At 50.4% G+C, this 15,109-nt stretch overlaps 1 protein-coding gene across 1 annotated transcript; it reads right to left on the bottom strand.

Annotated features, from left to right (window-relative positions):
• Positions 1–763: 763 nt before the first annotated feature.
• Positions 764–14,362, bottom strand: CHGA (chromogranin A). Its single transcript, XM_032689954.1, has 8 exons — positions 14,152–14,362; positions 13,627–13,673; positions 9,788–9,881; positions 9,298–9,366; positions 7,022–7,120; positions 4,911–5,414; positions 3,982–4,460; positions 764–1,299 (listed from the first exon to the last, which is right to left on the bottom strand). Exons 1-8 carry the CDS (start codon positions 14,357–14,359, stop codon positions 1,216–1,218), a joined length of 1,584 nt encoding a protein of 527 aa, XP_032545845.1. The 5' UTR covers positions 14,360–14,362; the 3' UTR covers positions 764–1,215.
• Positions 14,363–15,109: the final 747 nt, after the last annotated feature.

Here is a 15,109-nt window from a genome sequence, read left to right as displayed (position 1 = left end):
GAGAGAGAACTGAGCTTCAAACTGGGGTGTCTGAAATACAGCCCTTGCAGGGGGTGGGCCTTTTCCTCTGCTGCCAATACACACAGAACACCAGAAATATTACGATCGGTGCTCAGAGAGTTTTGGGGCCAGCTTCCTCAGCCCGGGCACCACCCAGTCCTCCAGCTGCCATGTGGCCTGAAACCCAAAGGACCGAGACAGTTCTGCGTATAAGCACAGTGCCAGTTGGCCACCACGACTCCTGTGAGCCAGCACACAGGAGGGGCAGCCCCTTGGGATGGGCCTTCACCTCTGGGGGAGCATAGACCAGTACTTTTCCTCATGACTAGCCTATTTGTTACTTCTCTTTTTTGTAATCTACTTGTGTGTTGTCCAAATAGCCTGACTTGGTCAAGCATTGCCCCCGTGTTGAAACTTTTAATTGTTTTCTTTCTGGTCAACCTTGTGTTCATCGATAAACCTTGGATGTGACCCCTGAAGCTCCCAGGTCTCACTGAAGCTCCCAGGGCACCCACTGCCTGGCTGAGCTGTACAGCACCAGTGGGCCCTGGGTGGGCAGGGAGAGCTCTGCAGTGCTTGGGGACCACAGGGAAGTGTCCCCGATGGTGGGCCCCAGCGGGCAGCAGCACAGTAGCCTGGGTAAGGAGGGAACACCACCAGCGTGTGTCTGCAGTGAGGGGAGCCCTTCATTCCCCTCCTCTCTGCGGGACTGTACCAGCCCTGCAGTGTGCTGACAACCAAGACTGAAGCTGCCAAAACAAAGGAAGGAACCCACTGCAGTTTTATTTTTCCTTAGATAAATTTTTTATATAGAATATATTACAGTCAGAGTTCTCAGCATTTAATCAAAAGATAACAAGTTATTGCAGTTTTTTACCCAGTGAAACTACCGGTGAAAGAACTTTCTAGAAAGCTGTCTTGTCTTTTAAAAAAAAGAGGGAAAAAAAACCCCACCCAGACAGAAAATACACATGTAGGTTGCACTTGGCACCCACCAGCGCCCGGCCGGGCGGGCGGGCATCCGTGCGGACAGGGGAGCGTGAGGTGAAGCAGCGGCGATGGGCACAACACTACGGCGAAGGAGGCAGGCCTGGGCGCTAGCGAGGGTGGTGCTTCTGCTCGGCTTAATTGCTTTTAAATCGGGAAATGGAAACGCGGTAGGGAGGCAGGAGGGTGGCGCCGGTGCTCTCGCCTGCACAGGGAGGGCCGGAGCCCTCAGCCTCGCCTCAGCTCGTGCAGCTTGTGGGCAACTCGCTCCAGCTCGGCCTCGATGGCAGCCAGGCTCTCCAGCTCCTGGTCCTGCAACAAAAGCCCAGGACACGTGTCAGCAGCCATGGGTGTGCAGCCCTCGCCCCACAGAGCTACAGAAAGACTTACCTGGGGCATGAGCACAGCTGCGTCCTGCCCCATCCCTTCAGCCTGCTCCTGCCTTTGCCCCTCTGGACAGACATCTTGCGCAACACTGATTACTCCTGTCCTAATGTTTAATCGCTGCAGCCAGGTAATGGGGACAAGACATGCAGCTCCGTACTTTCTCAGCCTTTCTGCCAGGCAGGGCAGCCCCCAACAGGTCTGTACCTCCAGAACAGGCTGGAGGGAGCTGGGGCCAGGGCAGGCTCTGCTGAACTGCAATGGGCACCTGCACTGAGTCAGTGGAGTCAAACCAGGACGGGCACTGGTGCCTGCCACCTGTGGCAAGCGCAGCTTCTGTCTTACAGGGGATGGTGGTGTCCCCTCTCCCCATGCTGCCCTGGGTGTTTGCATGTATTTCCACTACCAGAAGATGGTTTTCTGTTTGGGAAAGTAGTGAATGAGGAGGCCATCAATTTAAAGGCTCGAGCTGCCCATCACTTGGTGGTCTTTTTATAGCAGCTCTTGTGTGTCGGTGCTGTCACCTGCAGCTATTTTATTTAGTGCAAGTACTCAAATTCCTAACTGCATAGCTTTGCCTGAACTTGGGTCATATCTAGCTGGCCGTGTCTTGCTGCCAGCTCCAGCCCTGCCTGTCTCTCACAGCTGCCATCAGCTGGGGCTCTCTGCATTGTCCCAGTGCAGCAGCAGGCTCTGTGGGAGCAAACTTGGGGCTGTAGATGCTAAAAGTGCCTTTTCCCATCAGCAGAATCGAGGTGACAGCCCCTCTCCTGTGCAGAGGGAACAAAGCCTTGCTGCTGCCTTCAACAGCTACCAACCACAGGCTGACACTGAGCCACTGGCCGGCACTGCATGTGGCTGGTATGAAAAAATAAAGGAAGTATGTAAAAAAAAGTAATTTTTTTCTCTTCCCTGAGCTATTTTCCTGAACAGGGAAAAAGTCACCATGTCCCTCCACAGGGCCCTCATCTCAGCCCCTGGGAAGTCTTTGGTTACAGCAGGGTGTCAGCAGCTCAGGGTGCCCCAAGCACCCCAGGAGCCCAACTGAGCCCAAGCCACTGTTCCAGTGAGTTTTCGTTGAAGCAGGTCAGGGAGCAGCTGGCTGAGGCTCACCTTCTGGAGGAGAATTTTGGCTACAGCTAGAACCCCCTGAAGTGAGAAAAATAGCACTGTGCTGACATCCTCCACAGCACCCAAAGAGAGCTTGGTGAGGCCCAAACCACTGCCTCATGCTGTGCCTCTGCGCTCTGGATCGCTTCTGCCTGGCCCCACATGTTGAGCCCTGCAGAGTGCAGAGGACAGCACTCTCAGCCCCCATCTGTGCCCATGCTGGCCTCACTGGCCAAGCCACACCCCCACACGGCCTGAAAATGAGGAGAGGGGGACAGGATGGCAGCTGCTCTGGCAGAGCCAGAGTCTGTGCCTTCCCTTCCCTCACTGCTGGGTACCTTGTCTAGACATTCCTCACTGACTCCCGGAGGCCCTGATCTAGTTTAAAAAAAACCAACCAAACAAACAAAAAACAACAGAAAGTCTTGTTGCAGCTGTAAACAGTTTTGCAGCCTCAACTTCCTGCTTCCCAGTCCCTGTTTGGAGATTGAGTCCACCACCTTGCAGACAAGGTGTACCCCAGAGCCACTGGCAGGGGCAGGTGGGTAGCAACCTCCTAAAGGGAGAGGCCTAGGATGTGGGCAGATGGTGGTGAGGAGCCAGATGGGCCAGCCCACTGCACTGCATCCCTGCTTCAAGCTGAGACATTTGGCTTTGCTTTGAACCAACACAACTGGAGATGCTCTATTAGCAGGGGATGCTGATGGGCAATCTTTGGCCAGTGGTTTGGTGTGTAACTAAGGCAAGAGGCTTGTTTTGGAGGAAAGAGAGCTGCAGCAGACTGGCTTCACTCTCCTGCTGCCCCTGCCTCTTCCCAGGCACCTGATCTTGGCCTATCCCAGGGCAAACACCCACAAAGCTCATGCTCAGCCCTCTGAGCTATCCCAAATCAACTCCTGTGCCTGAAGCTGGGCCTTAGCACAAAGGCAAATCCACCAGTCCTGGCTGCTGTGGAGGTGCTGAGCTACTGCCCAGCATCACACAAGGTATCAGGGAAGGAGATGTCTGACTTTGGAAGCCTGACTCAGATGTATTCCAACATCTGTCAACAGTTTTGACTCCAATGCCCCAGCATTCTCACCATACCCTGATTAACCTCTGTAGGAGGTCTGACATTACTCACTCTATTCCTGAGACAGGGAAAGCATTTTCTTTGACTTGGAAGGGCTTTGAGACACAAGGCCCATCCCCAGGCTCCAGATATAGCTCTGGTCACCATGTCCAGCACAGGCCAGTGCAAAAGTCCTGTCACTGGAGACATGACCCTGTGGGGCAGGGAATGTTTTTGCACTAATCACTAAAACAAAGATAAAAAACAAAGACACAACTAGGTGCAAATTTCAATAGTACCTGGGGCTGAATGACTAAAAGTTCACTAAGCATCAGCTTAATATCACAGAGAACCACTGCTAGCTGTGTTAATGCCAAGGTACCATCTACATCTCCCAGCATAGTTTGGATAACCGGGCAGGATTTGTTCTTAAGCCTAAGTACACCAACCTCTGTTCTTCTGTTAGCACTGCCTTCCTCATCCTTCTTTTCTTCAGGCATGGGAGCAAGTGGGAAGCCTCCTTCACTGCTGTCCTCCTTCGAGTGATGCTTCCATGACCTTTTCACATCTTCCTCTGGACTACGGAAGGCATACTTGCGGGACCTAAACGGCTTTTTCATGGACCTGTCTGGGTCTTCCCCACTATCATTTTCCTCCCGGCGCTTCTTTGATGTCAGCTGTTTGGCCAGCTCATCCATTTTGTTCCATCTCTTGGTGTCTTCCCACTCCCTGGAGGATTCCTCCTCCATCTCGTCACTTTTGGCATCCCTGGTCTGGAAGGTGTCCTCCTCCTCCTGCATCCCCTCATCCTCCAGGTGATGTCTTCCTCCTCTCACTGCCCGGGGCTGCTCTTCTTCCTCCTCCTCCTCTTCCTCCTCCTCCTCAGAGCTCCGCCCATCTTTGCCAAATCCCAGCACATCATCGTTATCTGAAAGAGCATGAAACAAAACAGTGAAAACAACTGTTAACCTGGTTGCAGTCCACCTTTGAACCGAGCCTTCAGGGGTGATGCCAGATGGGTTTCCTGATTTAGGCCCACTTTTCTAGGGTTCTGCAGATACCCACTCTCACATTGCCACGTCAGTAGCAAGGCTTGAAGGTAGCAGTCCAAAACCCCGAAGTAAATCCAAGAAAAAGGACTTAGTTTTTCCCAGGACCTATAAGAGCCAAGCAGCAGGCAGCAAGGCTGCTGCAGGGCTTGTGTATGGGCCCTGCTGTGTATGGGCCCATGCTTCCAGTGCTTGTGGTGGGGTCTGGGTGGCTGCTGGCAAGGTTATTTCTGTAAACCCAGTAAGCACCTGCCTGAGCTTTTTGCCTTTTGTCTCAGTGCTCTCAGCTACCCCAGGAAAGTATCAGTGCAGTTGTCTGGGATACGTACTGTCATCTTCCTGCACCTCCTCAGCTTCCTCGTCCTCCTCAGCCAAATCAAGTGACCTCTCTGCTTCAGTAGGGTCCTCCTCTGCAGCATCATCTCCGTCATCCTCCCGCTCCACACGCTCCCCTGCCACCTCCTTGCTGTGCTCCCGGCCCTTCCTGGATGGCTCTTCTCCCTCACCCTCAAGCTCCAGGCTGTCCCTGGAGCCTCTGGGCTCCTCCTCTTCATCCTCTTGGTGCTGCTGCTCATCCTCACTGAAATCTTTGCCAGTGTGGTTGTCCAAAGCTCTGTCTCGCTGGGCATCGTCTGTATCCCTGATGTCATTGCTTTCTGCTTCTTCCCGATCCTCTTTCTCTACAGGGTTGGAATCCCTGGGCCTGGGCTCCCTCTCCTCCAGGCTATTTTTTCCCTCCTCTCTTGAATCCTCATTTTGCTGGGGTTTCTGTTCTGTCAGCTCAGCCAGGGACCCCGTGGGCTGTTCCTCTTCGAGGTGCTCCCCTGCTACATCTGCACAAGGACAAACAAGAAGAAATGCTTCTGCTGAGAGCTCATTTCACAACCAGCAAAGCCCAATCATTTCCCAGGGAGCTTCAGCTCCACTCAGCAATCTGCTTAGCCAGCCCGTGGATCCGTTTGCAAGTCACTTCAGCATATGTTTGCGTTCAGGCAAGGCAGTGCTCTCTGGTGCCTGAGCTCCTGGAGAGACTCGCAAGGCTGAAGTTAAACATATGCCAAAGTCTTTTGCTGAGGCACAGGCCTCATCATCATCTCTTGAGATGCCAGCAATGAACTTGCCCTGCGTGAAACCAGATTGCAAGTAAAATGAAATTATTTAGGAGTGTAATAAGGCACTTGCACAGCTCTCCCTGCTCTGAGTGCTGCGCTAACATTGCATCCTTATTTCTCCCGTCAGGCTGAAGAGGCAGCCAGCCCGGTTCCCAGGGTGCTGGAGGGAGGGGGTGTGGCTCTGCTTCTGCAAAGTAGCTACTCAGCAGGAGCTTAATGTGGGCTGGGTATTTGCTCTTGCTCAGGTGAAAGTGGCCTCTTTTTAGCACAATTAGACATAGAAACCACTTTGCAAAAGAAAAGATGAGGGCTTAAAAGCCAGATAGTATGGAGAGGCAAGTGCAGCCCCAAGGAGGTCTGAGGAGTGTGCTAGGGTGAGGGCATGCTGGTCACACAAGGCTGGTGAAAACCAGTGACACTGTGCTGGTGTCGCTGGACTGCCAGCTGGTCTGAAAGACCCAATATGCCACACTTCATCCTCATCAGTCTCCACACTGCTGAAGCAAGAGGTTCAGGTCTGCCCTAACAGGAGGGAGATCCAGTGCCACTATCCTGTTGGCTTTTGGCCATGCTGGCTGCAGCAGCAGCCCCCAGGGATGTCACTACTCATTGCTTTGAGCAGCTTTGAAATGAAGTCTCAGCATCACTGTGCTGCTGTGGTTCAACCACATGCTTCACAGCCCTCTTGAGACCCTCTGTGGGGGTGCAGCTGATAGATGAAAAGTCACGTCACCCCACATTGGCATTGTGTCTTCCTGACTAAGGAAGAAGAAAGGGGCCAAACCCTCCTTTCTGCCAAGCTGCCTGTCTCTAGTCAGGCCATAGAAACATAGTGACAAGGGAAAATCTCAGCTGAACATGATCTTTCCAAGATACAGGGGGTTTGTGGGGGTGTGTGCAATGTCTGTATAGCAAGTTCCATTTTTCCTTCAGAGACCCATTACTCAGTGTCTTAGATGCCTGGAAACAAGGGTGGCAGGCACAGGGGCACATCACTCTTGCCTGTATCACTGAGTCTTTCAGTCCTGGATTTCCCTGGCTGTGACTCATTTAAACATTAGGAGTGAGTGATAGTGTGAGTAGCAGGGTAGAAAAGATCAGTATCAGTTTGGTAACTTGACAATCACCAGTTACTATAGCTCAGAAACTACATGTTGTTTAAGCTTGTAAATAAGAAGAAAGCAAACATCAGGTTGGTTGTGTGTGTCAGTGGCAGCATCAAAGAAGATGCCTACAAGAGAAGCAGATGGACATATCAAGGCTGTTAGAAAGAACATCCTTGTTTACAGCCTGACCTGTATTTCCCGGGGGTGGAGGCTGACACTGACCTCTCTGCTTGTTCTTGTCGTTCTGGCTTTCAAGGACTTCAGAAAGTTCATCTTCGAAGCCACTGTTTTTCTTCTGCTGATGGGTTCTCTCATTGGCACCTGTGTCAAATAACAAAAAGTATGGAAAGGCAACAGTCCCTCCTGTGTTTCAGAAAGCAGAGGTAGGGAAATAGTTCTGTGCCCTTTGTATTTTCTACAGCAGACAAATCTACCAAAGGGGAGCTGTGAGGAGAAGCGACTGGAGGATACATGAATCAACTGCAGTAACAAAACCACAATCAAAAACATCATCTGCAGGAAAGAAAATGTACTCTAAACAAACAGAGAATCAGGGTTGCCAGGAAAACTAATATTGATGGAGATGTAGGGAATAAGAGGTGCTGAACTGCAGCACACTGAGGCCAACAAAAGACTTCAGCATTAGAGTAATAAAGGATAAAAATTGCCTCCTGTCAGATTCTGCCTATGTACCTCTGCTGAGGTGAGCACTGAGAGCTTCTGTGCCCTCCAGCCTAGTTGTGGGGGCCCCTCTCCCGGGGTGCTGGGAGAAAGAAGTGTTCATTCCCACTGCAGGGATAGCCTGGGCCAAGGCCCCACACTGGGATTATCGAATCTACTTGACAAACCTAACACCCTGGAGGAAGATGTCTGAAGGCAACACAAGCTGGAGGTCAGAGTGCAGCTGTCCTGGCAACCAGCACTCCCCAGACAGCCCCATTCCAATGGGATCTGCAAGCCAAGCAAGGTCTGTCTAACCCAGCTCATGCCCTGCTTCTATACCTTAATGCAACGGTGAGAGGGAACACTGCCCAGTGCTCTCTAGCCCAGAACTGAATGGTGTGGATTCTCCAGCCTGAGCAGAACCAGCTGCAGCCAGCACAGTGGAGACCAAGATAAACACCTTTGCTTTTCCCTTGGTCTACAAGACCATCCCACCTCCAGTCTCTGTGATCTGTAGATGAGAACTCATATTACTCTGGAACTAAGTGATGTGATGAGCTCAGGCCAAGGAAAGAACAGAGCAAGATGCACCTCTGTGAAACAAGTTCCTTCTCACAGACTCCATGCTGAGGGACACAGCCTTGCTTATAACTGAGTGCTCCTCCTCAAACCCGAACTGTGCCTAGGCACCAGCATCCCAGCACACTGAGGAGGCTGAGGTTTCTTTCTTCTGGATCACTGGAGCATCCATGGGGCCCATCTGAGGTCACTACCCCGTTGGCCCCTCCACTGTTTGGGTAGTGACCAAAACATGGCTTTGGAGCTGCATGAGAGTCCCAATCCTGACTTCCTGAATTTTTCCTCTTCCTTTTCCCTGTTGCCTCTGTGTCTTCCTTGCTCTGCAAGCATTCTGGTGGCACTGCCTTCCAGCCACTCCTGGCAGACTTGCCATGCAGGAGCAGAGCATGGGGATGCCCTGATCATCTTTTCCCTGCTGATGCCCAGCTGTCACCCAGGTTAGCCCAGGGAGAAGGAGGAGGGAAGGTCAGGAGGTACTCTCCCTGAAGCATGGGGAGAGCCCTGTTGCAAACTTCAACTGGACCACCTGGACAGAGGGAGCTGGACTAGCTGTGAAGTAGCCTTGCCTGAGACCTGCATGTCAGCTCTGGGCAACTTGGCACCTGAGAACAGCCTTTCTTTCCCTTGCACATCCCTTTGCACAGCTCTGTGCTGCTGCTGCTCCCACATTGACCCATGGTGAGCAGCCTGCACCTCTCCAAATCAAAGAAACTTGCATTTGAGTTAAGCAAACCATCAAAAAAACCCCATTAGCTCAAGAACATTTTCATCTTTTAGGAGCAAGTCCTACTCAATGCTCAGTGTGGATTCCTTTCTTCCATACCTGGGTTTAGTGCTAGATTCCAGCTGCACAAACAGTGAAGGTTTTCTTGCCTTTCATTCCAGTTTGGGAGCTGGAGATTATTTGTTGAATTAAATTCCAGTATGTCCTTTTAGGGTTCTCCCACCCCAAAATGTCTATACTCTGCATCACTACCAAATCATGTTGATAGTTATGGAAATCATGAGATACATATTGCAGATACATATTGGAGTTATAAGGAAAACTCCTGTCCCCACTCACACAATCTCTACTGGAAGTCCTGTGACTGTATTTCCTATGGCATATTTATATGATCTCAAATTAATGGAAAATAAATTAAAAAACCAAAACCGAACAAGCAATAAAACTGTGTAAGGGGCTACAAAAGATGAAAACACACTTCTCTATAACTTTCCTCTACTTATATTCCCAAATAACTGTGCTGGTACTGTACCTTGAGCAGCAATTTCCTGGAGTTCCTTCAATAGGTTTTGGTGGCGAAGGATAGAAATAATTCGTTCGTCTGCAATAGGGAAGACTTAGTAAAGAAAGTCGCCAAAGACAACCTCCCCCCACCCCCAGGAAATGAAAAAGAACGCCAAATGCCACCTCTCTCTTAATTTGCTCTTCCCTTTCCCTTGGCTGTCACGTCTTAACCGCATGATTAAGATGACAGGAAGGTCCTATGAAAACCAGGCAGTTTGATGTCAGCCAGCACCCCCTGGCCACTGTGCCCACATGAGGCCAGGCCTGGGACAAGCAGTGGCTCCATCCCTGCTTCTGGGGCACAGTGCAGACTGGTGGGGTGACCGTGAGGAAGGTGAGTGTGTCGAGGACCCCTTAACAGGGATCAAGGAGCCAGGACTCTGCTGATCAGGGCAGGACCAGCCCCTACTTGCCAGATCTGTGCTTGCTGATACCCAGCGTTAAGTTTAAGGCTGTACCTCCTCGGAGTGTTTCTAGGCATTCCTCGCTGATCGGCAGGGGGTTTGGCTTAGATAAAGTATCAGAGATGACCTCTACAATGCACTTCATCACCTAGAAGGAGACAAAAATACAAACTGAAGCACTGCTTTTTTGTCTTTTTTTCCTAAATCTACTTGTTACCAAGGCTAAAATGCAGTAGGTGCTGTCACAGATCTTTCTGGTCAGGCCAGAACTGAATTTTCAGTTCCTGTTTTAACTGATACAGGAACAGAGGGTACCTGCTGCAACTCAGGAGTGAACAAATGACACATGACAGTGGAAAGAGCTTCTTCAACATGACACACAGTTCAGCTGAGGATTTCACAGCTTCAGACCATCCCAGGGTATGGGCACATCAGGAGAGTAAAGGGTATCTGGATATATACATAGAAAGCTCAAAATTGTCCTCCTTTAAGCCAATATATCTCAACATGCATCTCATAAAAGGGCTCAATGGATTGTAGAGAGAAACAAGTGGTCATTGTTGTTCAATAGGTGACCTTGAAATCTTGCAAAGCTCTTCAAAGCCTGAGAAAGGCACCACAGTTACATTGCAACCAGGCATGGAAGGTGAGGTCAGGGGCAAACTACTTCAAATACGGAGGAAAAATACTGCTCTCAAACCCTAGAGAAGAACAAGACACTCTGGAGAAGTGTTTGACCTTGTGCTTTGAGTGTTCAAACCATCTGTTACAGACTGGAAGAGCTGTACATGGTGGCAGGTCATCTGAAAGTGAAGAAAATCTGGTGCAGCTTCTCAGACAGGATGAACTCTGGGCCCACCCTTTCCAGCAGCTATTTTCTTCAGTCTAAGATGAGGAGCATTATTTATCTGGTTTGTCACCTGTAGTGAGATGGAAGCCCTAACTCTTCATCCACGCAACTGCAGCACTGCTGATACCACAGGGATCCCAGAGCTCTGTGTGTGTGGTAGGAGAATGAAAGAGGTGCAGAGGCAGTGTGAAGCCACAAAAAACCACACCACTGGAAGCCCTAATGTGTTACCATGGTGGACACAAACGATCACACAGGAGAGAAGCATTCACTACAGTCTGGGGCTGGTTAGTGGTGTAGGAATCAGGCTGCCTAGTTCAAAAGGATAGTTATTTATAAAGCAGCCCACGAAGGATGCAAGGCTCACAACTGCTTGTGGAAAAAAACAGAGGCTAAATTGAAAAAAAAAAAAAATACAGGTAAGCCTTGAGAGCAAAAAATTCACTCACTGGATCTCTTTCTCCTGATGATTTCTGCAAGCAGCCCTGAGAGCCCTGACCTCCCTCACAGTGCACCATTCTCAGGAGAGCTGAGCACTGTGGCTGCAGCAGAAATTAAACACAAGTCAGCAATTCCCAGTCATCTACAATGCTGTTCATTCAAGCAACTTGATATATTCATTGACCAGCTGGAATGGGCAAATTTTCACCCTAGGTAAGGAGAGAATTCTGCCTTTGCAGATCACAGCCATAAAATGCTGAACTCCTACACTCCTTTGAGTTTGAGGGGATTGCTTGATGGATTAAAAATGTTACAGGAAAGATCTAAAAAAAATAAACAAGAGGAATTTCCCTGGTATTACTCTCCTATACCACAAGCAATCCAATAATACTGATTTTAGATGACTTTGAGTCACCTCACTCTATCATTAAATCAAAAAAAACCCAGGTTCTGATTCTCCCCTCCCATGTTTCCCAACCTCTGAACTCCCTTATTGCAACAGTTTTTGATGCATCTTCAGAATTAAGGACTTTCTCAGCATGAGAAATAAGAATCTAGTTCAATGAAATATTCTATTCAAGCTTTTTGAAGGCTGCCAAGATGATTCAAGGTCTTTGAGCACAAAAACCCACATCAGTTACCACAGAAATACAGTCAACTCTGTGGAAGAACTTTGTAAGGTAATGAAAGGAGGAATGCAGTCATTCCACAGCACTCTCCTTGTCTTTTTGTTAGAGCAAGTCTGTAAAGTGAGGCTTCACAAGGTCATGAAATAATAGCCTGCATCAGGAAATCGACGAGATCCTTTCCAAATGAATGTAATTAATCCAGTGCAGAAACTCAGACTGGATTTTTGCCATAGCTATCATCTAACCGTGAGCAGGTAACTAGATCCTTAAGAGCAGCTCACAATGTCCCCACACAGAAATCTCCAAAGGATCTTGTCCTTACAAGGACAGACTTCTCCATATTTGAGCTTGGCTATGCTCAGGCCCTTCTGAAACGTATGGTTGTACGTGGGAAACAAGCACAATAGTGGGCAAACACCAGAGACATTGTAAATGCTTTGGTCGTGCTCAGGGCCCTGTGGAAAGCCCTTGGTGTAAGGGAAGTCTGATGAGCTACCCAGCAAAGGTCTGCAGATGCTGACCACACATTACACAGCCCTGAGCCACCCATAAATGCTGGTGGCACAGAGCATGGTGTGTAGGAAGAGCTGCAGTGCTTGTTGCTGTATTCATGTGATGATATCCCTGCCCTGATCTGTCCTGTAAGACCAGGACTTCCTTCACTAAAATGCTCTGTCTCAGAGGGTGGTGAAGGCAGAAAGTCCTAAGGCTCCTTTCAATTGCAGCAAATTCAAAAGAAAGCTGATTTTGCTCTCAAATAAAGCATGTGTCAGCATAATACCAGGGAGGGGGGCAGTCTTGGCAAGGAATCCTTCCTTGGTGAAAGCATTTCCATAGAGTTGCACCAACTGCCACAAAAGTGCCATTTTTAACACAAAGAACATATTGGGGGATAGATCTCACAGGGAAAATCATGGAATTAATGGAGTGTCCCACCAGATACCCAACAAGCATCACACTCTGGCATGGCCAGTTGAAGTGCCTATCCTGCCTGCCCTTCCTCAGCAGCACACCGACCAAGGAAGGCATCCGTTGTCTCACAGCTCATGGCTCAGACCCAGCAAGGGCTAAGCAGGCTAAAAGTCTTAACAAAGCAACCACTGTCCAGGCCCAGGCATGTCTGACAGAAAATAGGGAGCCACTGCTCATGGCACATGTCCTATAGGTAACATGCAATGGAGCGTGTACCCTCCCCTACTGCTGCCAGGGGAAAAAACATTTTGTGGCTAGAAGATTTCACAACACAGAACATTTCAAGAAGTAAGGGGGAAAAGGCTGGAGTTTCGTTTCTGGACATGAATTTCTGTAGAAGTTTTAATTTGGGCAGCCAAGAGATTGGTGCATCTGAAAGATGGGGAAGGAGGAGGTGAGGGGAGTGGTGTCTGTCACAGATAAACACAGGCAAACCCACCTATCCAAGCATTTAGGCTGCCAAAAGTCCATTGGGAGAGCACACATTTGCAAAATGCAGCTATTAATGTCAGAGGGCATGACACAGATGTAGGCACGGAAGCCTATAAAGGAGGGCTGGAGAGGTCAGCCAAGTCCTGCGCTGCTTGTAGCCATCCAGACAGGCTGAGCAGCTCCTGAGAATGGATTAGCAAGCCAAGAGTACCACTTGCCTATTTTTCCGGAACATGCATGTTTAAGGAACATACTACACACATGCAAACACAGATGTACACACCCCCAAACACACACAGTTCTAGCAATGCCCTTTCCTGAATCACATCTCCCCCCACTCTCTCCTGAGTCACCTCCTGCTGGGAGCTTTGAAAAGCTGAAAGTAGGAGGACTGGGGAAAGGTATACCCAGCCTCCATCTCCTCACTAAACAAGCTTGTCCAATCCCTCTGGTACATCCTAAGGGACTTCCTCAGGTGCAGGAGCAAGCCAAAACCAAACAGCTAGGTGTAGGTTAAACAGCACATCCTTCCTCTTCATTTGACCCTTCCACTACTGGCCCATCCTTACCTTAGCGTCGCTTTTATTCATGTCATTTGTCACAGGAAGGGAGACGGCTGTAAGGTGGGGAGAGGGGAAAAAAAGAGAACTTGTTATTCATTTCAGCTGTGAGATGAGCAAGGAATGACTATCCTGCTAAAAATGGGAGTGGAGAAGAGGGCTATCACACTCTGGTAGAAGTAGTCGCTGAGTGCAGCAGCTGGATGTATACACTGTGCCCCTCTCAGTCTGGGAAGGGGAAGGGGAAGGGGAAGGGGAAGGGGAAGGGGAAGGGGAAGGGGAAGGGGAAGGGGAAGGGGAAGGGGAAGGGGAAGGGGAAGGGGAAGGGGAAGGGGAAGGGGAAGGGGAAGGGGAAGGGGAAAGGGAAGGGGAAGGGGAAGGGAAGGGCCCGGCGCGGCCCTCGGCAGTGACCTTGCGGCGGCCGCTGTCCGCGGTGCTGACGGGGCCGGTCCGTCCCTGTCCGCGGTGCTGAGGGGCGGGAGCGGGGCCGGGGTGCGGCAGCGGGGACACGGAGCCCAGTCCAGCCCCACTTACCTGGCACGGCCAGGAGCAGGACGGCGAACAGTCCTGGGCGGCTCATGGTGCTGGCGGGATGGAAGGAGGGAGAAAGGGGCAGAGGGTCAGTCCGTGCTGTCGTGGGGGCTCCAGGCAGAGTGCCGGGGGGGACCAGCACCGCCCGTGTGTATCTACGCCAGTGCCCTGGCTGAGGATCCCAGATGGGGCACTGCAGCAACCGGCTCATTTATATATCCCAGCCCTCGGAAATGGCGTCACGAGGAAGCCACCTCCTCCTCTCCCCCCTCCCCTAGCACGGAGCCTTCCTTCCCAAGAGCCTCCATCAGTCGCCGGGTGTCGGAGGAGCGGCCACACACCAGCATCCCTCCGACTTCCCCGGCTGCCTGTGCCAGTAGAAGGTGTCAGGCCCCTGTTGTTCCACCTTCTCGCACTTGGCAGGCACAGGAAGGTTGAGGCGTGTTTCCAGAATACTGCTTTTCCAGCGCTTCACTGGTGCCCTCTCTGTATGTACCGGCAGTCAAACGTGAGAGTCACTCCGTGTCCCAGCCAGCATTGTTACCTGTAGGTGGTTTTGCCCTCTCGGGGTCCCCTTGCCTTTCACTGACCACAGAAGTTTAGAACAGGTGCTGAAATTTTTAGACACCTGTTAAGCAGCTCCACAGAGGATGGGGGTCCATGTAAGACCAATCAAGAGAGACCAGAGAACTGGTCACCATGAAACAGGTTTGAAGGTGGAGACGGTAAAGTCCCGGCTGTAATGAAATATTTGTTAGTAGGATATCATGTGGGGTAAACAGCAAAGGCTGGTGCATCTGTTGCCCAGCTATTGTGACTCTGCAAGCAAATTTTAATAGGTTGCTACCCATTTGTCCAGTGTTTCATAACAAGCTGTAACAACAACCTACACTCCATAGTTGAAGTAACCAAGATTACCTGGTTGCCAGTTTGCATTGACAAAGGGAGAGAAGAAGTAACA

This window comes from Chiroxiphia lanceolata, chromosome 6, assembly GCF_009829145.1.
Source record: "Chiroxiphia lanceolata isolate bChiLan1 chromosome 6, bChiLan1.pri, whole genome shotgun sequence".
In the NCBI taxonomy this organism is placed as follows: Eukaryota; Metazoa; Chordata; class Aves; order Passeriformes; family Pipridae; genus Chiroxiphia; species Chiroxiphia lanceolata.
Note: the sequence above shows the minus strand (reverse complement) of the source record. Positions and strands in the feature narration are given on the sequence as shown.